The 25818-nt window shown below is 38.2% G+C and overlaps 5 protein-coding genes across 19 annotated transcripts in view; 3 read left to right on the top strand and 2 right to left on the bottom strand.

Moving 5' to 3' along the window:
• The window catches only part of LOC306880461 (SLAIN motif-containing protein 2-like), a 30450-nt gene extending 21961 nt beyond the window's left edge, over positions 1-8489 (top strand). Inside the window, exons 7-10 of one of the 3 annotated variants that reach the window (XM_079433980.1) lie at positions 4886-4966; positions 5834-5872; positions 6522-6729; positions 6811-7068. In XM_079433980.1, the coding sequence (XP_079290106.1) occupies positions 4886-4966; positions 5834-5872; positions 6522-6729; positions 6811-6877 (395 nt within the window). In that variant the 3' untranslated portion in view covers positions 6878-7068. Of the gene's footprint in view, positions 1-4885; positions 4967-5833; positions 5873-6521; positions 6730-6810 lie in introns of all 3 variants that reach the window. The other 2 variants (XM_079433981.1, XM_079433982.1) reach the window with 2 other exon arrangements.
• Positions 8490-9640: 1151 nt separating this feature from the next.
• Positions 9641-11803, bottom strand: LOC306880487 (uncharacterized protein). The gene is made up of 3 exons (XM_079434025.1): positions 11680-11803; positions 11094-11435; positions 9641-10460 (listed from the first exon to the last, which is right to left on the bottom strand). Exons 2-3 carry the CDS (start codon positions 11425-11427, stop codon positions 9811-9813), a joined length of 984 nt encoding a protein of 327 aa, XP_079290151.1. The 5' UTR covers positions 11428-11435; positions 11680-11803; the 3' UTR covers positions 9641-9810.
• Positions 11804-13300: 1497 nt separating this feature from the next.
• On the top strand, positions 13301-17102 carry LOC306880304 (sodium/bile acid cotransporter 4-like). The gene is made up of 3 exons (XM_079433760.1): positions 13301-13950; positions 14564-14774; positions 16415-17102. Exons 1-3 carry the CDS (start codon positions 13424-13426, stop codon positions 16952-16954), a joined length of 1278 nt encoding a protein of 425 aa, XP_079289886.1. The 5' UTR covers positions 13301-13423; the 3' UTR covers positions 16955-17102.
• Positions 17103-18451: 1349 nt separating this feature from the next.
• Positions 18452-20902, top strand: LOC306880122 (zygote arrest protein 1). Its single transcript, XM_079433442.1, has 4 exons — positions 18452-19961; positions 20040-20132; positions 20266-20340; positions 20558-20902. Exons 1-4 carry the CDS (start codon positions 19299-19301, stop codon positions 20699-20701), a joined length of 975 nt encoding a protein of 324 aa, XP_079289568.1. The 5' UTR covers positions 18452-19298; the 3' UTR covers positions 20702-20902.
• Positions 20903-22651: 1749 nt separating this feature from the next.
• The window catches only part of LOC306880188 (protein furry homolog-like), a 123136-nt gene continuing 119969 nt past the window's right edge, over positions 22652-25818 (bottom strand). For all 13 annotated transcript variants that reach the window (XR_013785055.1, XM_079433527.1, XM_079433526.1 and 10 more), the window contains one exon: positions 22652-24519. Coding sequence is in view for 12 of the 13 variants with exons in the window: in XM_079433527.1 (XP_079289653.1) it covers positions 24216-24519 (304 nt within the window). In the remaining variant the exon portion in view is untranslated. The remainder of the gene's footprint in view (positions 24520-25818) is intronic.

Raw genomic sequence — 25818 nt, 5'->3', positions numbered from 1 at the left:
ATTCCGTTACATGAAATTTATCATGAATGTTATTCTGTTCAGAAATCTTGACGTATGGTAACATTTGACATTTTATGACTATGCACTTCTTGGTTATGGATTCTGTGCTTCTGACACACGTTCATGCTGTGCTCTTAACTGCACCGCCGGATGTCTTGGCTTGCTGGATGAGGCTCTTTGATCTTCTCACATTTTCTCTTAGATCATTTTATTGGCATCTTGGCATTTCCTCTAAAAGCCTGACTGACTTTCAAACAAAGCCCTTGTAAATTATTATTCGGGGGTGATTTTTAATTGATTTTTGAGTTTTAGGGAACTCTTCAGTTGATGGATCTTGAAAGTGTATTTAATGTGGAAAGGAACACTGAAGTTTGTAATTTTATTTTTAGGATGAAACATTTCAGATTATAGTAATCATATTCCATTACACCCATGTGATCAATCACATTTAATAGCCTTACAGAAAAAAACAAAGAAAAAAAACAAAACAAAGGTGTCATTTATAGCTTTTGGCACGGATGTACATACAGTAGGAAGCATCTCCAATTCTTGAGCAGGAGTTTTGATTTGTCATAATGTATAACAAGTGTAGTGATCCAGTGCTAGAATTTTATTATTATTATATATATATTTTTTTAGTGTTGAGTGGTCATTACCACAAAGGTTTTTCAGAACCCGTTCTGATTTGAACATATGCATTCTGTTGGTAATGCTGACATAACAGTGTTGCCAATAGTGATGGATAAAATCTGATTCCCAAGCGAATGACTCTTATGAGTCAGTTCTTTTTAGTAAATCAAAACCATAGAGCATGACCAGTGTAGTACAAATGACTTTTAAACCCACACATACTGCAGTTTACTGTTAAGGTGCAGTTGCATGAAATTTCTTCAGAATTTTGCAGACAAAAGAGTCTGTTTTCTATTGTCTATGATGTATGGAAACCACAGAAGTCACTTTTGAAACAAACAACATTCTGTTGGGCACGGCTGTGAATTTGCTTGACCAACTTGAATCCAAAGCAAAATCAGTATCAGGAAATATTTTACCCTCAATCTAAGTTCCTATTCATGTGGAATCCTATTGAGAACTGAATTCACTGAACAACAATAAATATGACCCTAACTTTATGTTGGACTTCAGGTGCTTTGAGACTTGAATCTTTGTAGTTACTGTTTTTTTTGTTGTTGTTGTTGTTGTTGTCGTTTTTGTATTAATAGGTATTGTTGTTTAATATACAGGTACATCTCAAAAAATTACAATATTGTGAAAAAGTACTTTTTTTTTGTAACTAATTTCAAATGTGAAACTTTCATATATTTTAGATTCATTACATGTAAAGTAAAACATTTCAAAAGTTTTTGTTTTAATTTTGATGATTAGAGTTTACAGATCATGAAAGTCAAAAATCAGTATCTCAGAATATTTGAGTTTCAATTAATGACCATCCCTACAGTATAAATTCCGGGAATCTCTTGTTCTGTGAAACCACAATAATAGAGAAGACTGCTGACTTGGCAATGATCTAGAAGACGAACATTGATGCCCTCCACTCCATAAAGAGGGTAAATCACAGAGGTTCATTACTGAAAGGTGTGGCTGTTCACGGAGTGCTGTATCAAAGCATATTAAATGCAAAGTTGACTGGAAGGAAGAATTTGGGTAGGAAAAGGTGCACAAGAAATTAGGGCTGGGTATCGAGTTCGATACTTTTTAGGCACCGACCGAATTGCCTCGATACCACCGAGTTTCGAAAAACGTCTTGTCGTTCGGTACCAAATTTCGATACCTAAGGGGTTAATCTCATCACCGTCAGTGAGCCAATAATCCTGCAGCACTAGATGTGTTTGACTAGAAGCGATGCGGCGCTGATAGATCAGTGTTTATATCGCGCAGTTTGTTTACTACACACAGACTGAAGCTCGCGTGACGCTCGCGGCGATTTCAGCGTCTGCCGCCTCACTAAATGAGGACATAAACACATGAACAACATCTCCAGAACTGCTGTGAGAGTCAATTAATGAGCATTTTACCGTTTGATTCGAGTAAAACAAACATCATATCATATACACACCGAACTGTAAAGGTATTCCAGGCAACCCGTCAAAATAAAAGTTTGGTTTAACTTGGAAGACACTGCGGCAGAAATATATTAATATTGTTCAGCAGACAGTACATACTGTTACTACTAGGCTACTATTAAAATTATTAAAACTTTATTATTTTTTTTTTTAGTAATGATCACACAACAGTTATTCCATTTTTTTTATTTTAATAGTAAACCCCCTTTGTTTGCCAAAATAAACTTTGATTTTCAATAATTTCAAGAAATTAAATTAATGTTTTATGTCTTCATTTGAAAACCAGATACAGAACACAGAATTTCTGATGAAAAATAAAACCTTTCATTAGGCTATTTTAAGAATAAATTTAAATAAACAGTTGTTTTTATGCATTCAAATAATTAGACATACTACACCAGAATTTAATAAAAATAAAACATGTGGTGAAAGAAAATAAAACACCCACTTATGAAAGTGGATGAAGATTTTAAATTTCTTGAAGTCTTTAACAACCTAGAAGTGATGATGTGTTTTAAAATGAACACGCACTAATGTAAACGTAGCCTAACAGATGTGTAAACTGAAAACAATTTGAACTTTATTAAAATTATTTATTTATTTATTGTGTTGGATATATTTTGTTCCTTTGTGCAGTGGCTGTATAAATATCAACATTAAAAAATAGTTTTTTGAGATAATGTAATCTTATTAAAACTGATGTCATCAAACTGGTATCGAAAAAAGTATCGTTCAGGAACCGGTATCGAACTCAAGGTATCGGTATCGAAAATTTTGGAACGACACCCAGCCCTACAAGCAACAGGGATGACCGCAAGCTTGAGAATACTGTCAAGCAAAGCTGATTCAAACACTTGGGAGAACTTCACAAGGAGTGGACTGAAGCTGGAGTCAGTGCATCAAGAGTCACCACGCTCAGACGTCTTCAGGGAAAGGGCCACCAAGCCACTTCTGAACCAGAGACAACATAAGAAGCGTTTTACCTGGGCTGTGGAGAAAAATAACTGGACTGTTGCTCAGAGATCCAAAGTCCTCTTTTCAGATGAAAGTAAATGTTGCATTTCATTTGGAAATCAAGGTCCCAGAGTCTGGAAGAAGAGTGGAGAAGCACAGAATCCATGTTGCTTGAAGTCCAGTGTGAAGTTTCCACAGTCAGTGATGATTTGGGCTTCTATGTCATCTGCTGGTGTTGATCCACTGTGTTTTCTGAAGTCCACAGTCAACGCAGCCATCTACCAGGAAATTTTAGAGCACTTCATGCTTCCTCCTGCTGACAATCTTTATGGAGATGCTGATTTCATTTTTCAGCAGGACTTGGCACCTGCCCACACTGCCAAAGGTCCCAAAAGCTGGTTAAATGACCATGTGTTACTGTGCTTGATTGGCCAGCAAACTCGCCTGACCTGAACCCCATAGAGAATCTATGGGGTATTGTCAAGAGGAAAATGAGACACCAGACCCAACAATGCAGATGACCTGAAGGCCGCTATCAAAGCAACCTGGGCTTCCATTACACCTGAGCAGTGCCACAGGCTGATTGCCTCCATGCCACGCCGCATTGATGCAGTAATTCATGCAAAAGGAGCCCCTACCAAGTATTGAGTGTATAGAAATGAACATACTTTTCAGAAGCCTGACATTTCAGTTTAAAATATCCTTTTTTATTGATCTTATGTAATATTCAAATTTTCCGAGACACTGAATTTTGGGTTTTCATTATCTGTAAGCCATAATCATCAAAATTTCTAGAAATAAAGGCTTGAAATATTTCACTCTATGTAATGAATCTATATAATATATGGGTTTCACTTTCTGAAATGAGTGACAAAAAATATTGACCTTTTTCATGATATTCTAATTTCTTGAGATGTACCTGAATACATAAGATTATTGGATTACATTTATGCCACCTCAAAATTGCATTTTTAAAAAATAATTATTTGTTAAAACTGTTCATGTTTTGGTGTGTAAACTAATTAATACTCATGAAGTGACCCATTTACTATTTCATGACATCACAACCAGCACGAAAAGTGAAAAAGTCCAGCTGGCTTCAGCACTTGTAAGAGCAGTGATTCCCATGAAAAAAAAGAACATTTCATGACGGCATGCTGAATAATTTTATCCATGCGAAGTCAACGAAGGCCAGATCTCTCTGTCAATGGACAGTTAATCTGATCAAGCCTCTCAAAAAGGAGTGGAATCACTCTGCAATCCTTGTATAGAAATATTTAATAAGTTAATTAATAATTGACAGTTTTTCAGTGACCATCAATAAACAGCCATCTCTTAAACAGCACAAATACATGAGCTTGCTTACTTTAATGTAGTGAGTATTTCAGGCTTCTCCCCCTCATTTGGTAATATGGACAGTCTAGTTTTATTTCTGTCCCTCCTGCCCAGCATGTTCTGCCTCTTCCCTTCTCTCCACCTTTGTTTCTTCCTCACACCCTTTGTTTTTTGGCTGAGGTGCTGGTTGTCTGGATGTAGTTGGATTCACTCTTGGCTTATAGTGCTGCCTCCTGCCTGTTCTTCACCCTGGGTTTCATTTTTCTTTTGGCTGTAGCGCCCTCTGGTGGCTGGTTAGAAGTGGTCTTCTGTCTCACCCATGCATGGAATGGCTCTGCCTTGAATTAAACCTGACCCTATCTGGCTGTCTTGGCCTTGGCATCACCTAAACATTTTGGTTAAAGCTGATTTTGGATCAGTTTTGGTTGGAGGTTAAGTTTCTGCAGGTGGAGGTGGACTGCTGAGCTCAGATTAGCCTGAATCAAAACGTAATGTCTACTTGTCTCTCATCTCAGCATCACACCAAAGGCTCTCCGCACCTGCTCGTTCCTCCCCAAAACCAAAAGAGAGACTCCAGAGCCCTACGTCTCTACGAGGTAATGCACTGAGCAGGTCACCTAGACTCGGTCATGAGAGATACCAACCAGTTAGTCCTGGAAGTTTATGGACCCATTGCTAGAGTACTGTTTGGTTGGTGTGGAAGCGGTTTTCAGATGAGAAATCACACCACACATTTTATTTTATTTTATTTTATTTTATTGCATACCAACCTGGTAGGTTTGGGAAAGGTTAATGGGATTTTTAGTTCTGAAAAAGAGTTACGCCTAAATTGCAGAATTGAACCACTATTGAGAATGTATAAGTTTCCCATGAATAATAAAATAATTTATTAATAATTTTATTGTTTGAAGTCTAATGGTCATTTAGCTATTGAGTCAAACTAGTTAAAAATAGGTCCGTTGCTTATTGGTCACTAATATTTATTGACCTTAAAAAGGCAATGTCTGTCGATCCTCAATTGTAAATGTCATCTCACAGCGTTGAATACAAATATTTGTGTAGGATTGAATTTTGTGCTGTATATTGATTTGGAGTGGCTTTAAAGATTAGTTTGTTGACCTGTGGTTGTAAATGCTGCTGTTTCTTTGCAGTGTTATAGGGTGAGTGATGCTGTAGGTTGCTGTGAGTCTGCCCCCATTTGGTACAATTATGTCATGTCTTCTTGTCCTTTTGTTATTAAATGGAACTGCTTAAACTTTGTCACCAAACCAAATGTTCCAGTAGTCTGTAAAGCCATCTGTCTAATTCTAATTATTTATGTAATGCACTTTGGTTGCATTAAATAAAATTTGTCAGTCACACTTGCACTTTTAAAAGTAATACATGATGGTGCGAGTCCTGAACAATTCGACAGCTTTTGGCGTGGATACAAACCGAACCCTCTCTTTTCCATCTTTACTCAGTTCCTCTCTCGTGTTGCTTTGGAGAGGAAACAGATTTCAGTGAGTATATACACTGATGGTGATGCAGCTTTTCAGTGCTGTGCTATTTTATGTTGTGCAAGTGTGCTTGAGTGGTAGATTGTGTTTGTTCTGTGATTTGTGTTTTGCAACAAGGGAACATTTGTATAACTAGTATTTCTGAAAATGTTTGTGAACACTAGTTGATCAAGGCTGTTTAAATCCATCCATCCATTCTTATTGTGCCTTATTTTCTATCAGCTTTGTGTTGAATGTCATTAATGCTAGTATTGTGCTCTGTGAATGTGGAAAGCGGTCATCTGCGTGTTACATGGGAGTGTGTTTATTTAATCGTGGTTATGTTTAATGTGTAGCTTTATGAATTAGAGTTATCTAACTGCATTCTTTTGGTTTTTAGGGTTGCATCCATCTTTTTTCATTATTGTTTGTCATTACAATCCCATTCCCATTAACTCATGACTGTGTAGTCCCATGAATGGCTTGTATCAGGTAGTATATAGATAGAAGATAAACTGCTGAATAGAAGCCCTGTATTTTATTCAGTCTGTAATGTTTTATCTTTTATGAAATATCCAGTATTTCAGTTCCTTAACACTTCATCTGTTGCCTTTATTATTTTCCTTAATTCTATCGTCCCCACATATCGTTCCTCTTTTTTTGTTTATTCCAGTGCCCTCTTCCAGTAAGTTGCGGACTCCTGCTGCCCCGTCTCCCTTGGCTCTCCGTCAGCCCATGAAGGTCATGTCTAATCATGGTTCTGGCACAGCCACGCCCACACGCTCTATGGCCCCACCCCGCAGCGGCCTGCCCCGCCCCGCCACCAATGCTGGAGGAGGTTTACCAGTGCCTCGCAGCAAACTGGTCCAGCCTGTGCGCAGGTACTCTCAGCTTTTCACAACTCACTATAAACACATCAGAACCTGGTGAAGTACATACTGAGTGTGTAATTTGCTCCATAGGTCTCTGCCAGCTCCAAGGACATACAGTGGTGTCAGAGACGAGAGCTGGAGAGAGGGCTGCTACTGAGCGTGCCCAGAACCAGCAGCACAAACAGTTTTCAGTTCACCCTGGCACTTTATAGAGTTACGTCTTTAACCCCCACAAATAAAGAGACACATTCTTCCAAACAAATGGTTCTCTCCTCTTTCAGTTGATGTTGCAGTGCTCTCATCCCAGCAGGATAGATGTGGAAGGCAGACTGGAAGCCACAGAATGCCAAAGAACAAAAAAAAAAAAACAGACTGGGATTCGCCCTCACCTACCAAACAGCACCTGTACTACGAATGGCTCCAAATCCACAATCCTGCTTGCAAATCCCCCCAAAACCCACTATAGAAGAATAACTTGTTTCCTCTGTAACAACATTAGTGGGGATCCCTTGTGAGCAGATCATGCAAAACAAATTGACCTCAACTTTTGGCTCAAGTGGGAAAGGTTTGTATGGCAACAAGAAGTCCACATGGCAATTGCATTCTGTCAGAATGTCTTTCATATCTATGTGACCTCTTATTTATTTGAAATCATTATTTAAAACATTTATTTCAAAGAGTATTCATACAGTATTTGGTCTTTATAAATATATATATATGTATATGTATATTTACTAATCTTTAGTTTTGGCTTTTTATTTCTGAATGTCATTGTTAAACCTCAACTGCAAAGCTATGTTTCCAAAGCATTTTAAATGTCTGAATAATGGATGCATTTCAGAGTCTTTGAACAATTGTATTTAGTTCGAGCCCTCAGATACGCAGCAGGATTGATGCTTTTTCTTATTTCGAAAGGAAACACGAATCAATGAGACACGAATCAGTGAAAAGTTCAAGTCAAATTTCATCAACTGTGTTTGTATGTCCTAACTGGAAATTGGGAAAATCATTGAATATAAATGCCTGAGACTAACTTCATAAGGGGAACTGTTGTATCGTCAAACGTTGTTCATCGATTGATGTCCCAGTGATCATGTCTCGGTGGCAAAGGTCATAAAAAGATGTGGTTGTGTGGGTGAAGTGTAGTGCTTCTGTACTATTAATTTTGGGAAATTATTGGTCATGTTATTTGTCATCATTCTCAGAGGGAAATAATTGATAAAAGGCCAAGAATTAAAATGGCGCTTACTGGCAACTGAATTGGAGTGCCATCTGAACATGTGGAGATGATATCTTGCTGCACACTAGCATACTATTGAGACTGCGCAAGTTTGTTTAAAAATGAGTGCCTATAATTTAAGAATTTCTGTGATTGCTACAGATGATTGTTTTTTTTGTTTGTTTGTGCCAATTGCTTTATTTTGTCAATATTATTTACTTCAGGGTTCTTTGCATTTCTTGCTCATGTTTTGTTTGATTTTTGTAATCGCTTTGACAACATTTATATTTGCTTTTTTGTAACAAAGATATGTTATAAAAGCCCCTTGATATTTATGACAAAATACTATGCGCTGATAAGAGGCTTATTTATTAAACCGTGAGATGCCTCTGTGTGCTGAGGTATAGAGTTAGTGGGATGCTTGAGCCTAGTATGGTCATGAATACATGACATAAACATTTTGTGGATTGTTTTTTTGGTAAAGACTTTTATATCTCCACAAACATGATGCTCGGTTTCCCCTGCGTTGAATCATTTCAAATAAATTTTGAAAAAAACCTGTGTGGTCTGTTGCTTATTTGTCCATAATTTATTGACGTGCCGAAACTGAAGTGTCAGAAGATTTTTATAACATTTGACTGTTGATCATAGACATATTGTGAAAAATGTTGAGATTGCAATGAACTGATTTTAGGTTGTAGCGGTCAACCAAATATTTATCATTACCATAAAATGATCTATAGTTTGTTAGTTTCATTAACTGTTACTGTCTGCTTGGCGCTCATTTTTCCATCATCTATTTTCCCTATCAAATGTTTTAGTAATCATAAATGATATATAATTTGAAAGCTTAAAACCTCAAAACTCATCCTGTGAAAACCATTTTGAAATCGGACGTTGCGTTACCATGGAAATGGTACTTTAAAATCTTTTGGCGGGCTCTTCACCCTTAGTGGGCCGTGTCAAGTGTCATAATCAGGTCATAATACACAATGTATTACGGTCTTTTAGAATCAAAACTTTTTATAATCATGACAAAATACATATCGTCGGAAAGGTCTGACTCTCAGGATTCCATATTTGGTGGTCTTTTTGTGATCGGAGAAATAGTGACAGAGAAATGTAGACATTTGTGACAGAAAAATGCATCAAAACAATTCAATGGAGTTTAAATGGCACGCGGTGGCTGTTTGTGGACTAAATAAAATCTCAGGAACCTCAATGTTTTTCATATCATCTTCAAATTTTGGAACATAACTTTAGATATAAAACTTTAATTTTATATCAGTTTCAGAGTAAAACCTGTTATGTAAAATATTTATTTTATATAAAATTTAAAAAAAATCTTTACAGTAAATTTAACTTTTATAACTTTTTTTACTTTCATATTTTAAAATAATTCCATTTCTGCAGAAATCTGCTGATTGTCGTCTTTAAAAAGAGTGCAACCTTCTGTCTGTATTCCACAGGATTCATGAATTATAAGAGTTTAGATTGGGATAGTGCACCTTCACTTATATGTTCAAAAATGGGGGGTGACAGTTAATGGGGTTAATTTTTAGTTTTCTATTATTTTATTATATTTAAGTGATAATGTATGTGTTGAAAACTCCAGATTTTAAAATTTGATTTTATAAACTAAAAAAATGAATTTGTACTTGATGTCGTGCATTTACAATTTTTAATGAATGTATAAAAAGAGAAAATTTTATCAATCTTTATTTGCAATGCAGATTGCAAGCATTCACATAATCCATTCTTTGAGATCCATTATTGTGTTGTGTTAAAAGTCCCCTGTTGCTGCTTAAAAAAAAACAAAAAAACTTTTCATTTACTTTCATCTACTTCTCTTCCAGATCATGTTGTTTCTCTTACTCCGGCAGGCCCATTTCTTTGCGAGAGAGTGTCGCGATGACACGATCTTTCAGATTCTCTGGTGCAGTACATTTGGGCTCTGATTGCAGGGACTCCATGGTCAGTTTTCTCCACATGTACTCTATTTTAGCATCACAATGCCAAGGGTTAAAGGTCAACTCCACCCAACTGGTATTAATGTCTAATGTGCCAGGGGACAAAAACTGCAGCTTGTTGTCACTGAGGTCGACATACTCCAAGCGTTTGAGCCCCTGGAATACAGCTGGTGGGACACTGTCTAATCTATTTTTCTGCAGGAAGATGTGAGTCATGTTGCCAGAGCAGCTAAAGGCTTTTACATCCAGGGACTGGATTTTGTTCTGGTCTAAATGAAGTCTCTCAAGAGCAGGGTGAGCATCGAAACACCCAAGTGGAAGCTCTTCGAGTTTGTTCTGCGAGAGGTGCAGAACTTTTAGTTGACTCAGACTTTGGAGTTGGGGCATTGGGAATTTCACAAGACGGTTTCCGGACAAGTCCAACCAAGTGATATTGCTGTTGTTGGGCAACCAGTCTGGGTGGATGCTGGAGATGTGGTTGTCCTTCAACACCAGGTTGAGAAGTGGAGCATGATGGAAAACACATGCATGGAGCTCTCGCAGTTCATTATCTGAGCACAGTTTAGATAAGAGTTAGAAAACAATACAAACATACTTGACCTGCTGCATCATTTTAGTGCAGTGTTGGCTTTCATAAAAAAATGTTTTTGAGAAAATGACCTCTAAAGATTTAAAAGATATTTTGACAGAATTTGGATATTTGTTACGTTCAATTGAGACACAGTTAAATAAAATGAATTTAGGTCATATTTTAACGACATGCTTCTGTCGACATTTCGAGCTAACGAGCTATGGGCATTGAATGACTTCTGAGGTAAATGTAACGTCACGTGACATTGTTTATAAGCCGTTTTAGTCGATTTTCGCGGTTTGTGTGAGAAACGATATGCAAGTTGAATTGTTTATCTGATGTCCATTCACGTTTTTCGTTCTGTAAGGAGATTTTTGATTTTCTCACGATTCGCGCTTCAGTTGGCACTTTTTCACACCACATGAATGAGCGTCAAAACGATATCAACAGTTTGAATAATTGCAATAAAAATTACATCACGTGGAAACTGAGATTTATATAATAAGATGAACACAAAACAGTCACATTTTTCTTACAATAGCGTTTTCCCACATACAGATGCAGAGCTACAAAATCTTAACATTTTGACATGTAGGCCTACTCACACACTCACCTGTGAGGTCTATCGTGTGCAGGTAATGAAGGCCCTTCAGAAGATCTGCTGGTAAACTGCTCAGTTTGTTGCCGGGCAGGTGTAACTCCTCCAGCAGCGGGATGGCTGTCAAGTGTTGGGAGGTCAGCACGCTTAGGTTGGTGAACTGGATGGTTAGGGAGGTGGTGTTTCCTGGTAGACCGTCTCCTGGGAAATGCGAGAGGCCAGCGTCAGGACACACGACCTCGGTTGTTTTGGCGCTGAAGTGGCAAGTGCATCGTTTCGGACACGAGAGGGCGTCATGGCAACAGAAGACGACCATCACGGCGAGCGCGTGCAGGAGCCAGAAATTCATCTTCACCACTTCAAAAGATTTAAACCTTACATTATTTTCTCACAGAAACTGTTGATATTTTTGTAGCATACTGTTTCCTTGGGCTTTTTTTTTTTTTTTTTTGTACTCGTAACAAAAATAATTTAATTAAGCTTAGGCCATTAATAATACGAAGAAAAATGAATCACGTAGAAATGTATATTAACGTAAGTTAGTTCACTTACTGGAGATTATTGTCTAAAATGGTAAAACATCAATAAAACGTCATCTTACCTAGTTTGATTGTTTAGATGTCCAGTTAATCCTAAATTCTGCTCATTCCCTTGAGGTATATCCTGACAGAGATGATCTGTGTGACTTCAGGACTGCTTACAGGAAAATAGGACAGTCAGAGAAAACCCGTCACTTGTGTAAATATCTCTGGCCATGACTGAGGGTGAAAGTACACACGACCTGTCCAAAAACAATTATTTCAAATAGCTGAAGTATAGGGTGTCACACAGGCTGTTGTATCAATAAAAGTGAAAAAAAAAGGCTTATGTATTGGGGTTTAAAATATATAGTCTGCGTGTAAAATTGAGAAATGTTTATACTGAATGCTTCATAACATCCAGTATTAGATCAATACATGTAAATGATTAATGATTGGCTACAGCATCGGCGTTGCACAATGAACAAGAGGTTGCACACAAGTGGACACGTTTTCATGAGTTAAAAACAGCTGTCCCAATTATTTGTTTATCGTCCTCTGTATGGCCACATCAGGGATCAACTTTTTTTCTTCAAAAGCATTAGCGTTTGTGTTCCTCTTTCAGAACATAATTCAATGAAATCTTAAATAGTTTATGGCAGGCTGTGTGCACCAGACGGCAAAGGTGTTTAAAGTAGAGGACATGAAGTATTATTAGGCAGTATTGGCACTTGGATTTTCCTTAAAAATATTTTTATAAAATCTAAAATCTATACTTCAAAATTTGATATAATAATTGTGGTAAAAACTAATATCAATTCGTTAAAAAATACTTTTGGTGAAGTTAGGTGTTACTGAGCAAATGACTGAGTGGGTGACGCTAAACGTTATTTTCTTTCTTTCTTAGTTAACAATTAATTTGTCACCCTGCATGTCCATTTAAGTAAAATGTTTTTGCTTTTTTAAATTTATTTTGAACATAAACATATATGCACATGTAACCCTCACGGTTTTTTTTTGTTTACCTGTTGTTGTCATTATATTAGGCCTATGATTATTTTGTAAGGACGTTATTTCTTTATAAAGTGAAAATTAATAAAACATTTAGCCTATATATATATATATATATATATATATATATATATATATATATATATATATATATATATATATATATATATATATATATAACATATATATATATAACAAACAAACATATATATATATAACAAACAAACAGGGGAAAACAGGAGTTACAATACATAAACATATGACTACCTCTTACATTTATTACATCATATATCTTTAATTAATTTAAAAAAACTCTGTCAGGGGGAAAACAATGTAATATTTGGTACAACTGACATGAGAGATATTTTCCAAATAGAGTAAGAATTTTAGTTTTACTGTCAGTCGCCAAGAGGACCCTAAAATGCAACTTTTCCATTTAGGCTATGTTCAGTTGTTTTTTTTCCACCTAAAATGCTGGTGTTGAATAAAAGTTCATGGACGCGACACGTGTTGTTATAGCCTACCAAAACACGATTTCAATCACGCGGACAGTCCAACTGCAATTTTTATTTTTCCTCCAGAATATGCGACTGTGATCAGTTTCAGGGTTAATTGGCTCGGATGGCGCCTGGTGACTCGCGCTCCGCGCCAAACCCCTCCCGGTGGCACCGCGCGCTCCGCGCTGGACAGCCCAGTGTCTCTCAGTCACTGTTGACAGTCATACAATGATTCTGCGCCGCTAGGGGACAGTTCAGGGAGGGGACACCAGCGGAGACCGAAGGATCCTTTGGAGAGCTCCAGTCCCCTGGAGACGCGATGGAGACCTCCAGCAGCGTGCCGAGCACCGCGCTCACGCAGCTCCTGAACTTCATAGAGGTTTCCGTCAGCTCCTCGGAGAGTGCTTCCATGACAGGGCTACGCGCTACAGAAGAGCCGCTTTCACTCGTGCTCAGCAGCTTCAGAACTGATGCGGCTCCAGCGGGGCTCCTGGCGGGTCCGTTCTCGCCCTCAGAAGAGCCCACTCACCTGATTGTGGCTTTCTGGGATTCACCCTTAAGTCACGGGATTAACGTGTTTGTTGGCTTTGTCCTGTGCTTCACAATGCTGGGGCTGGGCTGCACGGTGGAGCTCAGTCAGCTGGGCGAGCACATCCGCAAGCCTATAGGGGTCCTGCTGGCGGTGGTGTGCCAGTTTGTCCTCATGCCCCTCATCGCCTTCCTCCTGGCTCTGGCCTTCTCCCTTAACGATGTGGCCGCTATGGCTGTGCTGCTGTGCGGCTGCTGCCCTGGAGGAAACCTCTCCAACATCATGTCAGTGCTGGTCAACGGGGAGATGAACCTCAGGTAGCTGTCAGAGGAAGTCTACATCCGACTAGTTGTTTAGATAGTTAAAATATTGTGATGATGCGTCCATTATGACAAAATTATATATATATATATATATATATATATATATATATATAGGCTTTGCATGTGTGTGTGTGTGTGTGTATATATATATATATATATATATAATTTAATGAATAAAATATTGTCATGATGTGTTCATTATATAGTTATGTAAATATAAAAAAATACTAATTTACTAGTTGTTTAAATATATAATATAAAAATATAATATTTTGATTTTTAATATAAACATAATATATAATAATATGAAAATATAATTTAATATATAATATAAACAAATACAAATATAATCAATATAATAAAAAATAAAAAAATGTATTGTGAGAATGTTATTTTGTTACAGAGAAAAGACGATGTAGCTCAGTGCTTGGAAATATTTATGGATTTTTGACAAGTATTTTTGAAGATTGTTTTGCATGTATTGTGTTTTCATTTTTTCAGCATTATGCATAAAGCATAGAAATAAAATAAAGGTAAGAAGAACATGTTGCTTTATTTGGCTGTCTTTTGGTAATAATAGTTTTTTTTTGTGGGGTTTGTTTTCCAGCATCATCATGACCATCTCATCCACTGTTCTGGCGCTCGTGCTCATGCCGCTGTGTCTGTGGATGTACAGTCGCGCGTGGATCAACACACCCGTGGTGAACCTTCTGCCCTTCGGCGCGATCATTCTCACCCTCTGCAGCACCCTCATTCCCATCGGGTTCGGGGTCTGGCTAAGATACCGCTATACTCGAGTGGCTGAAATCATCATCAAGGTGACTTAATGCAAAAACCTTATCAGTCGTCTAAACTTCATTCAAAGCAGTGCCAAAGCTGAGCACATTTACAATTAGGAAAAGGAACCTGAAATATCAGAAAAAAGCTTATTTGATTTGGAGGAGTCACTAAGTGGATCTTCATCACAATATAAAATTATTTAGATTTCTACTGTCATTTCTTAAATATCACTGGTTGTGATGGGTTGCCTATGTCGCCTTCATGTCCACCATCTCTGGCCATTAAAAGGAGACTGAAGCACCGGCGAGGTGGCGTCGCATGGGTTCCGCCTTTCAGTTGAGCTTATCTAAGAACAGTCTGGTAAGGGCACAGTGGCGACTATAAGATAGAGAAATGCGGGATGGGAGGGGAGAGGAGGGCTGACAGAGTGTGATAAAGGAAGAGAGGCGGTTGGGGGTGCAGCACATTAAGTGGAGTGGATAAAAGTGGGTTGATTTGTCACTCATGGCTTGCACTTTTCTCCTCTAGTAGTATCATCATGTGTCTCTCTGTGCCATTCACTCCTTTCAGGATTCATTCCTCAGGTCATACTTAGCGAAATATGTCACATACCAGTCACTTTATTAATGAAAACCCTTTATAGCTAATTGCTGCCCACTGAGGCCAGTAAACAATTTCACTGTCTTAGTTTTCTCCACCAGAATGATGTCTACCAATTACATCATAAGGTAGTTAGTTTTAATGTTTAAAATACTTAGAAAATGTCTCCATTAGAAAGAATGCGGCCATTAGACTCATAAAATTAAATAAAAATATTCTGAGAATATTTCCTCTATAACCAGAATAAATAAAATAAAAATATAGTGAGAATATTTTTATCAGACCCAGAGTATAAAAGTATTGTCAGAATATGTCCATTAGATCCAGAAAGAACAATATTGTGAGAACATTAGACCCATAAAATAAAATAAACATATTGTGAAAATACTTAATTAGATCCAGAATATAAAGTAAAAATAATGTGAGAATATCCATTAGATGCTGAAAAATAATATTGTTAGAATATGTTCATTTGCCCTATAAAACATAATATTGTAAGAATATATATTAAATGCATAAAAAAAAAAAATATATATATATATATATATATATATAATGAAAATACTTTCATAAAACCTGGGATATAAAACAAAAAATATTGTAAGAATGTATCCATTAGACCAATAAAATAAAATAAAATGAAACAAAAAGCATTACAAAAATATGTTAATTAAAAATAATATTGTAAGAATATGTTCAATTCATGAAATATATCTGAAATATTCTGAGAATATGCCCATTAGACACAGAAAATAGCATAAAATATTGGGGGAATTTGTACATTAGACCCATAAAAGAAAAGAAAAAGAAAATACTGGAAGAAAACGGAACCATACAAATATTGAAACAAAGAATACAAATATTGTGAGAATATGTCGGTTAGACTCAAAAAATATAATTCAAATATTGTAATTATAAGTCTATTAGACCCATACAATAATATTGTGAGAATGCATTGGAAATATATGAGAACAATGTTGCAGATTCTGAATAGCCTAAATAAAATCTGCTGAGAATCTTCAGATCTGTATGAAAGACTATTGGCTGTTTAGAAGACTTACCTGTGTTTCTGCTCCAGGTGTCTCTGTGGTCTCTCCTGGTCACTCTGCTGATGCTCTTCATCATGACTGGAACTATGCTGGGTCCGGAGCTGCTGGCCACCATCCCTTCCTCCGTCTACCTGGTGGCCGTACTCATGCCCATGACCGGCTATGCTGCAGGATATGGCCTGGCGACGCTCTTCGATCTCCCCCCCAACAGTCGGAGGACTGTGTCTTTAGAGACGGGCTGTCAGAACGTGCAGCTCTGCACAGCCATCCTGAAGCTGGCATTCCCTCCGCAGCTGATGGGGGGCATGTATATGTTTCCTCTGCTGTACGCGCTCTTCCAGGCAGCAGAGGCTGGCATCTTCATTCTAGCTTACCGCATGTACAGGAAAGAGGTATTACATAAACAGGACCTCATGAAGGATGACGAGGATGATACAAACATATCCTACAAGAGAATGAAGGAAGAAGACGTGCCGTTTGATTCTACGTATGGTGCGGTAACAGTGAGCGACCCCAACGTCATTGTGTTGGAGTCACAGGATGGTGCTGGAAGCCCCACACCTGTATAAGGGAACAAAAACAACTGACTTGGGACTCACTATAGACACTGGACCTGAGTATTTACATTAGGATTTATTCATGCCATCTGTTGAATTTCTTACTAATCACTCACAGCATTATAACTAATATCATGACACACTAAACGCACTAGCCAAATATTACTATTCAATGGATTTTTTTCTAAAATAAGTATAAAATATATTTAAAACATTAGTATAAAATATATATAAGATAAATAAGATTATATATATATATAGAGAGAGAGAGAGAGATAAAGAGAGATAATGTATTTCTGTATATAAAAGATATATTTTATATTTTTTGTCATTACTGAGTTAATTTGATCATACATTCATTCATTCTTTCTTTCGTTCATTCATTAATTCGTTTAAATAATGTAATAGAGAAAGCCACTTTCAGAGTCTTACAGAAGTATGCAAATCATACACCATTAATATAGATTTATGCGGCTGTATGTAAATGAATCAGTGCTATTACTTCAGTAAATGGATTGCATTGGCTTATTTGATTATGTGGACCAAGAGGATGAGAAGACTGATTCACATCCCATGTATGTTGCCTTTATAATGCATATCACCCACTGTCAGTCTGCTTCTGATTCTAAAGCTGGGAGAAAATATGTTTACTAAGTTTATTGCTTCATGAAATAGTGGAATTTTACAGGATTACCACAATACCAAAGGCTATAACAACATGTCAGTGTCAGATCATAATAAATGTGATTGTGAAAAACAGGATAAAAGCCTACGGAAATAAAAACAGGCTTTATGTAAAATGAGGTTTATTCTGGACAAGAATTGATCATGCACTAGTTTCCATCTGATACTATTCGAATATGCAATCCATCTCTGTAACTGAAATGAAAACACTGTGCATGTTTATCAGAATATGTGAAAACATCTGCAAGATAAATAAATGTTTATGACAAGCATGTAATATTATAATTTTATATCTCTGCCAGACTGGTATAAAATTAATTTTATAGATATTTCGCTCACAAAAATAGCCTACTGTAAAATTAATTATTTAGTAGTAGTAGTAGTAATATGATATTTAATATTAACACTTTTTTATAGAAAAATAATTCTCATTTTAAAAATAAGTTTACATTTTTTTTTTAAACAATGTCCATGACCTTAGATCAGGAACAATCCAGCTATTTGGATGGTGACATGTCAACCATAGAAACCAACCAAGCTTTGTTTAAACCACATTTTCCAACAAACTTTACATTTCTATGACTTTTTCAGTCTGGGCCCGTATTCATAAAGATTCTAAGAATCCTCTCAGAGAGCTCCTATTTTAGCTTAATTTTTTTTAACTTGGAGTCTTAGCTTAAGAGTGATTCAGGACCAATCTGAGAGCAATCTGAGCGAGGAAAAGACAAAAACGTTTATCTTAGTGAGGAGGCGGGGCTGACCCCGTTGCTAGGAATGACACAGTCTTTTGAAGACTGTGATTGGTTGGTTGTCAAGAAGGAAATAAAAGAGTGCTTTTAAGTGTAGGGTATATCATAATTATGGAAGCCCGTTTCCGCCAATGAATAAAAAATAAAACAAGGTAATTGCGACTTTTTATCTCACAATTCTGACTTTTTATCTCGCAATTCTGACTTTTTATCTCGCAATTCTGACTTTTTATCTCACAATTCTGACTTTTTTTCTCGCAATTCTGACTTTTTTGAATTGCGAGACAAAAAGTCAGAACTGCGAGTTGATATCTCAGAATTGCGAGAAAAAAAGTCAGAATTGCGAGTTTATATCTCCGAATTGCGAGTTTATATCTCCGAATAGCGAGTTTATATCTCCGAATAGCGAGTTTATATCTCAGAATTGAGAGAAAAAAAGTCAGAATTGCGAGTTTATATCTCCGAATTGAGAGTTTATATCTCAGAATTCTGAGAAAAAAACTCAGAATTGCGAGAAAAAAAGTCAGAATTGTGAGAAAAAAAGTCCGAATTGCGAGATAAAAAGTCAGAATTGTGAGAAAAAAAGTCCGAATTGCGAGATAAAAAGTCAGAATTGTGAGATAAAAAGTCGCAATTACCTTGTTTTATTTTTTTATTCATTGTCGGAAACGGGCTTCCATAATTATAATATAGGCTACCCTACACTTAAAAGCACTGTTTTATTTCCTTCTTGACAACCAACCAATCACAGTCTTCAAAACACTGTGTCATTCCTAGCAACGGGTTCTTTATCCTAATACTTTTGTTTTTTACTGACCGTGGGAATCCTGTTAATTGGCGTTAATTAGGCACCTGACCTCAATTTGTGTCCTGTGCGTCTACTTAAACTCCTACAGTGATTTTCCCAACCGGCTAATCGAAAAATGGCTACATATGGTAACGAGACAGTCGATAACTATCTTTACTCTTCTTACAACCCTTATTCCTACAAATACCCCAAGTTCAGGGGCTGGAGACAGAAAGCTTACTTCGCCAACTACGGTGAAGGTGAGACCTACTATGATAATTACCACAGGGCGCAGCTGAAGTCCATCTTGTCTCAGATCAACCCCAACCTCACCCCGCGTCTGAGGAAAGCCAACACCAAAGACGTGGGGATCCAGGTCAACCCGAAGACCGACGCGTCCATCCAGTGCTCCCTGGGCCCGCGGACGCTTCTGGCCCGGAAGCGTGATGACCTTCGTCGGCGGAGACAGGAGGTCCAGACCCCGGGGAGCCCCATCAGCGGCGGCGTCCGCTTCCCGCGCACTCAAGCCGTTTACTCTCCGGTCGAGTCCAGGAGACTAGTGTCCCTCTTCAGGGAGGAGGAGGAGGACACTGAGCCCGAGGCCCCTGAGACGGTGGACGGCGCAGAGAAGGTGGAGAGCGCTGAGAAAAACCAGCTCAAAGAGGGCGAGGAGAGCGTGAAGGAACCGCTTAGTCCCGAGAAAAGTGAAAACAAACAGACGGAAACAAACGAGGAGAACAGAAACGAGCCGGAGAAAACCGGACAAGAAGCCAAATCCAAGGCTCGCGTGAGGTTCCAGGTGAGAGAAATGATTTCTTGCAATTTTGTAATCCGTTTAACCATTCAGAAGTTAGTGTATTAACTTGTTTTAATGCAGTTTTTGGAGCAGAAGTATGGCTACTATCACTGCAAAGACTGCAACATGCGCTGGGAAAGTGCTTATGTGTGGTGTGTCCAAGGCACAAACAAGGTAATGGCCCAACCCATATATGAAGATTAAGCCATGTAGTACATGTTAAAATGTAAAAGAACAAAAACCATTCCCCCTGCAGTGTCTACACACCTAACTATTACCGATTCAAACTTTACTGTCTCTTTTAAAGGTGTATTTCAAGCAGTTTTGCAGAACATGTCAGAAATCATTCAACCCATACCGGGTTGAGGACATAACCTGTCAGGTAAACCTATAGAAGTGAAGGGGGTGGAAGTCCCAAGATGTATAACATTTAAACCGATGCAACTTTAATTTGCCAACTGTCCTCTTTATTGAACACTGGTCTCAAAACAAACTAGTGTCAGTGGTTCACAAGCAGCTGTCTTTTAATATCTCTCAGACCGATCCATTTATTCACGGTCATTTTTGCATTAACTGCAACTAGAAAATTTCACTTTCAGACTTGTAAGAAGACTCGCTGTACATGTTCTGTAACGTCACGTCATGTGGACCCCAAAAGACCCCACCGACAGGATCTGTGCGGCCGCTGCAAAGGCAAGCGTCTCTCCTGTGACAGCACGTTCAGCTTCAAATACATCATCTAGCACCTCGGTCTGTTGCAGTCAGGCTTGGTTGTTGCCCAGCTGGATTGTCCACCTCAGTCTCTGCACCCTCACTGCTCAAAGACTGCGGTGGGGATCCATCAGTCACTTGTCTAATTTGTTTTTGTTTTGCTTTAATTTGTACTTGCCGTTAACTGTAGGTGCCAATTCTGAAAAATGAAAATAAAAATGGCAATTACTAGCAAATCTGGAGTTTTATATCTCTCAACTGTGCAGCAGTGTGATGTGAATGGCTTAATTTGTACAATTGAAGCATTTTTGTGCTTCCAAATACAGCAGACTGGGTTTGATCGTTTTGACCCAGGGTGTCCAAACTCTGTCCTGGAGTCCAGCTCCAACTTGCCTCAAACCTGCATGGAAGTTTCTAGTATGCCTAGTAAAAAAAAAACCTTGACTATCTGGTTCAGGTGGGTTTTATATGGGCTGAGTTGGATTGGACACCCCTGTTTTAATCTCAACTGCTTTGAGGGAATGCATGTCACAAATGTTTGTTCAGATTAAGAGCAAAACAATCAAATGTACTGCGATTTTACCATAGAGAAGAGTTAAATGTGACGAGGGGGTGTCTTGGCCTATATGTCCTCAATTTACAACTTTCTTTTGCACTGTACTTTGTAACCGCTTCAGATTAGCACAATGACTCCTTGTCTGTTCGTTTAAGGTTTTTGGAACTTTTTTTTTTTTTTGTAAATTTAAGGGTACATACTTGGAAAAATATGACTAGCCTCTAAAAATCAAGTGTAATTCTATAATCTGTTGTACAGTCAAATTTTTGTGACTTGTATTGTCAATGACCAATTCAGGTTGTTTGGTTTATGTACAGTGGTTAATTTTGATGCCTCTTAAGGTCCATTTACAATTTATGCATCGGTAACTTCAAAATAACGCCAACCCAGTTATTTATACACTAAAAGGGGTTAATTATTTGTGCCAAAGTCCAAACTACAGCTGTAACGATAACACAGGAATTATATTGTAGGAATTTCAGAACTTTTTTTTTTCTCCAGTTGATGTATAATAAAAATATTGATAGCCATCTTAAATGCATACAACCTTAAAGGGATGGTTCATCCAAAAATGAAAATTGTCATTTACTCACCCACAGGTAGTTCCAAACCTGTATGAATTTCTTTGCTCCGCCAAACACAAAGGAAGATATTTTGAAGAGTTGTTTTGGGGCACCATTGACTCCCATAGTTGGGGGAAAAAATACTATGGAAGTCAATGGTGCCCCAGAACTGCTGTTTCCCCACATTCTTCAGGATGTCTTTGTGTTCAGCAGAACAAAGATATTCATACAGGTTTGGAACTACCTGTGGGTGAGTAAATGACAATTAAAATTTTTGGGTTAATTATCGTTTTAAAGAGCTCTAGCATTTAAGCGGCAGATGGCATACCTGTAGCACACACTTAAACTAAAAGTTATCAATTGGTGTGTATGGTACCAGTTATCGTTTGTTATTTTACGCGTGAACTGGCCTTAAAGATGGCATGAAATCAAAATTTACAATATTTTGGTAGCGTATATTGCTAGTCTTGAGGTGAACAATCTGTGCAAGTTGATCCACTGAAAAAAAAAAATTTGCTTCTACTCTGGAATGCCATTCCTTCTCTGATGACATCAATTTGACTGCTTGGGTAGAAAATCCTTAACCATGCCCCTCCAACTGTTAGATTGCTGCGAGTGAAAGATGAGAGGAGGAATGCAAGAATAAAACCCTGCCCTCTATTCAATATTCCGTTTCAGTTGGAAATGTCACCATACTGAAATAAAGTCAGCAGCAACTTCCTGCTCATGCAGACATTGATTGAAAAGACCAGTGATGCTGGGGGAGTTAACCATTGAATCAACATATACTGCTGATAGTGTTAATAACTGGATATGCAATTAAACACTGAGATCAGGAAATAAAGACAAAGCCAAGGTTGTGTATAACCAGGTTTTTATTTAACAGTACAGGGAAAAGCAGATAAATCAGATGACAAAGACAAACCGGAGAGAAATGTGGAAAAGGAAAAAATGGGATAATGCACCTCTAGATAAAAACTATATTTTTCCAGGTAAATAATATATCCATTAAATAATTAAAAACACCATTCAAAATGTACCAAACAAGCAACAGGAGATCTCCCAGAGGAATGAATACAGTGAACGTTTTATTTCTCAATGTGCCACGACAGATTAAACGTCCCCCCCATATGTTTGCAGTTAACGCTTTCAGGACACCGCTTTGTCTCTTGGAGTTCGGCAAGCGAAGCACAGTGCCTTACGTCGCAGAGCCCACAAACTAGGGTTAAGACAGAGCCAACATGGACAAAACTAGCCCCAGTTTCCCCACTGAGGCCCCGCTGGAGCCCCTGCGGAGGACTTTGAGCCAATATAGAGATCACAGTGGGTATCAAGGAATGCATATGGCAAAACTTGGCTGAGAAGCTGAGCTGGTATGTCGGGAAATATTGAAGATTAAGGTGGAGTATTATCATAAAGGAGAGGGCAGCCTGTGACTTGCATCCCAACAGCTATTCAAATCCCTATTTTTTTTTTTTTTGCATTAGTCGTTACCCTCTAAAGAGCTCTCTCTGATTGAACAGTGCATTACACAAATGTACAAGGAAAAATACTGCTTTTACACTATACATTTTCTAAAATATATACAGAGTAAAATAAGTTATTGATATTTCCATGAGTTGCAGCCAGTTTGCACTTCACCTGTGCATCTCGGTTTGTTAACGTGCATGTATGAGAGAGAACGAGTGTGCAAATATCAGTCCATGTCAAACGCACTCACGCACACGCTCGCCGCACTCGTCCTCACACGCGCACACACAAGAGTCTATGGTTTCCTACAGGCAGCTACTTATTTGGTTATAGATTAAGGGTTTTGTAAGAGCGGCCCAGTGAAAGCTGAAAGTTCTCCCCGATGCAGGTCAATAAAGTTAAACAGATAAACCTCTCTTTATACAGAGGGTACAGCCCCCCAGCTTACAATTACATGTTAAATATCCTAACATTTACAACCTAAGACTGTTAAAAAATACATTTCTCAAAAAAATATTTGTTGCAGGCTTCTCTTTCAAGCATGTTGTTTTGATCGACGATGCGACAGTCTCGCTGATCCACCGCGATACTCTGATTCTCACAATAATGCTCCAAATCCCATCTCTGCCCCAGTGCATAGTGGGGCAGACGGATGCGGATCACTCAAAAAGGACACCGCCTAGAGGTCATAGGTCATTCCGCCAAAAAGCTTCAAATTTAGCATCATTATCGCCCAGTGTTCCTCCTAATGGTTCTTGACCAGTCCTGTTCTTCGTACTTTTTCTGACATCTGGAGAAGTTAAACTACTGGAGAAAGGGGGAAGCAAAAACGTGGTCCGTGCGTAATAGTCTCGAGTAACTAATATCCACACATTCTTTAGCCCTTTGAGGTGAATTCTACGTGAAAAATCTCCAAACCCGCCGCCCTGGAGAAAGAGAGATGAGTTCGTGAAGCTCTCACAGTCCAGTGCTGAGGACTGTGTTTTGTGTGTCGATTTGTGTCTGGATTTGGGCCGTGGGGGTCGGGGACAGGATGCGCGTCTGCTGGGTGTATGGGTGCGTCTGAGCCTGGCAGAGAGCTTCACAGATCTGAAGGTTGAGCTCCATGAGGCGCGCGCTGGCCTGAGAAAGATCCCTGCTGGGGCCCACCACGGCCAAACAGCCCGTCTGACCCAGAGTCTGGTGCCTGAAGTAAATGTGCAGCAGCGTCTGCACTGCATCATCCCGCTCACTGCCAAATATGTCATTAGGCCACAGGCACCTGAGGGAATGGAGGGAATAGAAACATCAGATTTAGGCAAAAGATATCTACAAGAGGTCAACAAAATGCTTAATTCCATTATGGATCCTAACTATACTTGATGTGATACGTTTCCAGTGACATTTTGTCTGTCAATTCTGAAATCGGCCAATCAGAATTCATATAGGGCCAGATTTACTAAAAGCTTGTGCCAGCGCAAACAGTCTTTTAAAATATTACTGTCAGGATTTACTAAAGACGTGCTATGAAAAAAATAGCGCTGAAAAGGTGTGAAGAGTCATTTTTGCGACTGACCTTATTTAATATGCATTTGTAGGAGTTTCCCTTTCAGACGCAAAATTTATGGGATGAGAGTATTCATATGAATCACGCAACGCGATTTACTAACGTTTGCACTCGTCAAATTACTGCTATTTGCACCATTATTTAACGCCCCTAAAAAGCATGTCTGAACTATTTTGCGCTTGAAATGGCTGAATTTATTGTTGTTAGGAGGAGGCACAGCAGAGAACAGAGCGCGTGTTAGAAGGCAGAGGAATTTTTTGTTTTCTTCACATTTTATGTTGCTGCCTTATGTTAAACTGCTTTAAATTACTTTTTTTCCCAAATCAATCTACACTCCCTACACCATAATGGTAAAGCAAAAAAAGTTAACATTAAAAATAAAACAATTCCATTGCATAAGTACTCATACCCTTATCTGGGATAGTTGGAATTTAGCCCAGGGGCATTCGTATTGCTTGTATATGTTACTACACTTCGAGTGGAGTTAAACTGTGGCAAATTCAATTGAATGGTTATGATTTGGAAAAGCACACGCGTCTTAATAAAAGGTCTAATGGCTGATAATGCACAGAGCAAAAACCAAGCCCTGGGGTCAAAAGAACAGTCTGTAGAGATCAGAAACAGGTTTGCATCAAGCCATTTGTGGAAGAGTTCAGAAAAAAATTCTGCTTCATTGAAGTTTCTCAGAGGCATGTAGTCTCCGTTACCCTTAATGAAAGAAGTTTGAAACAGCCTGGACTCTTCCTAGAGCTGGACATCTGTTCAAACTGAGCAAATGATGGAGAAGGGCCTTGTCTAGACTCGTGACCAAGAACCTGATGGTCACTCTAGTTGAGCTCCATGATCATATATGCAGATATGAGAAACCTACAGAAGGACAAACATCACTGCAACACTCCACCGACGTGGCAAGACTCAATCCTCTCTTCAGTGTAGACACATGAAAACACACTTAAAATCTGCAACAAAAAAAAGCACCTAAAGGACCCTCAGACTAAGAGAAATAATATTATC

Source organism: Barbus barbus (genome assembly GCF_936440315.1).
Source record: "Barbus barbus genome assembly, chromosome: 14".
In the NCBI taxonomy this organism is placed as follows: domain Eukaryota; kingdom Metazoa; phylum Chordata; class Actinopteri; order Cypriniformes; family Cyprinidae; genus Barbus; species Barbus barbus.
This window is presented reverse-complemented; position numbering and strand designations above follow the sequence as displayed.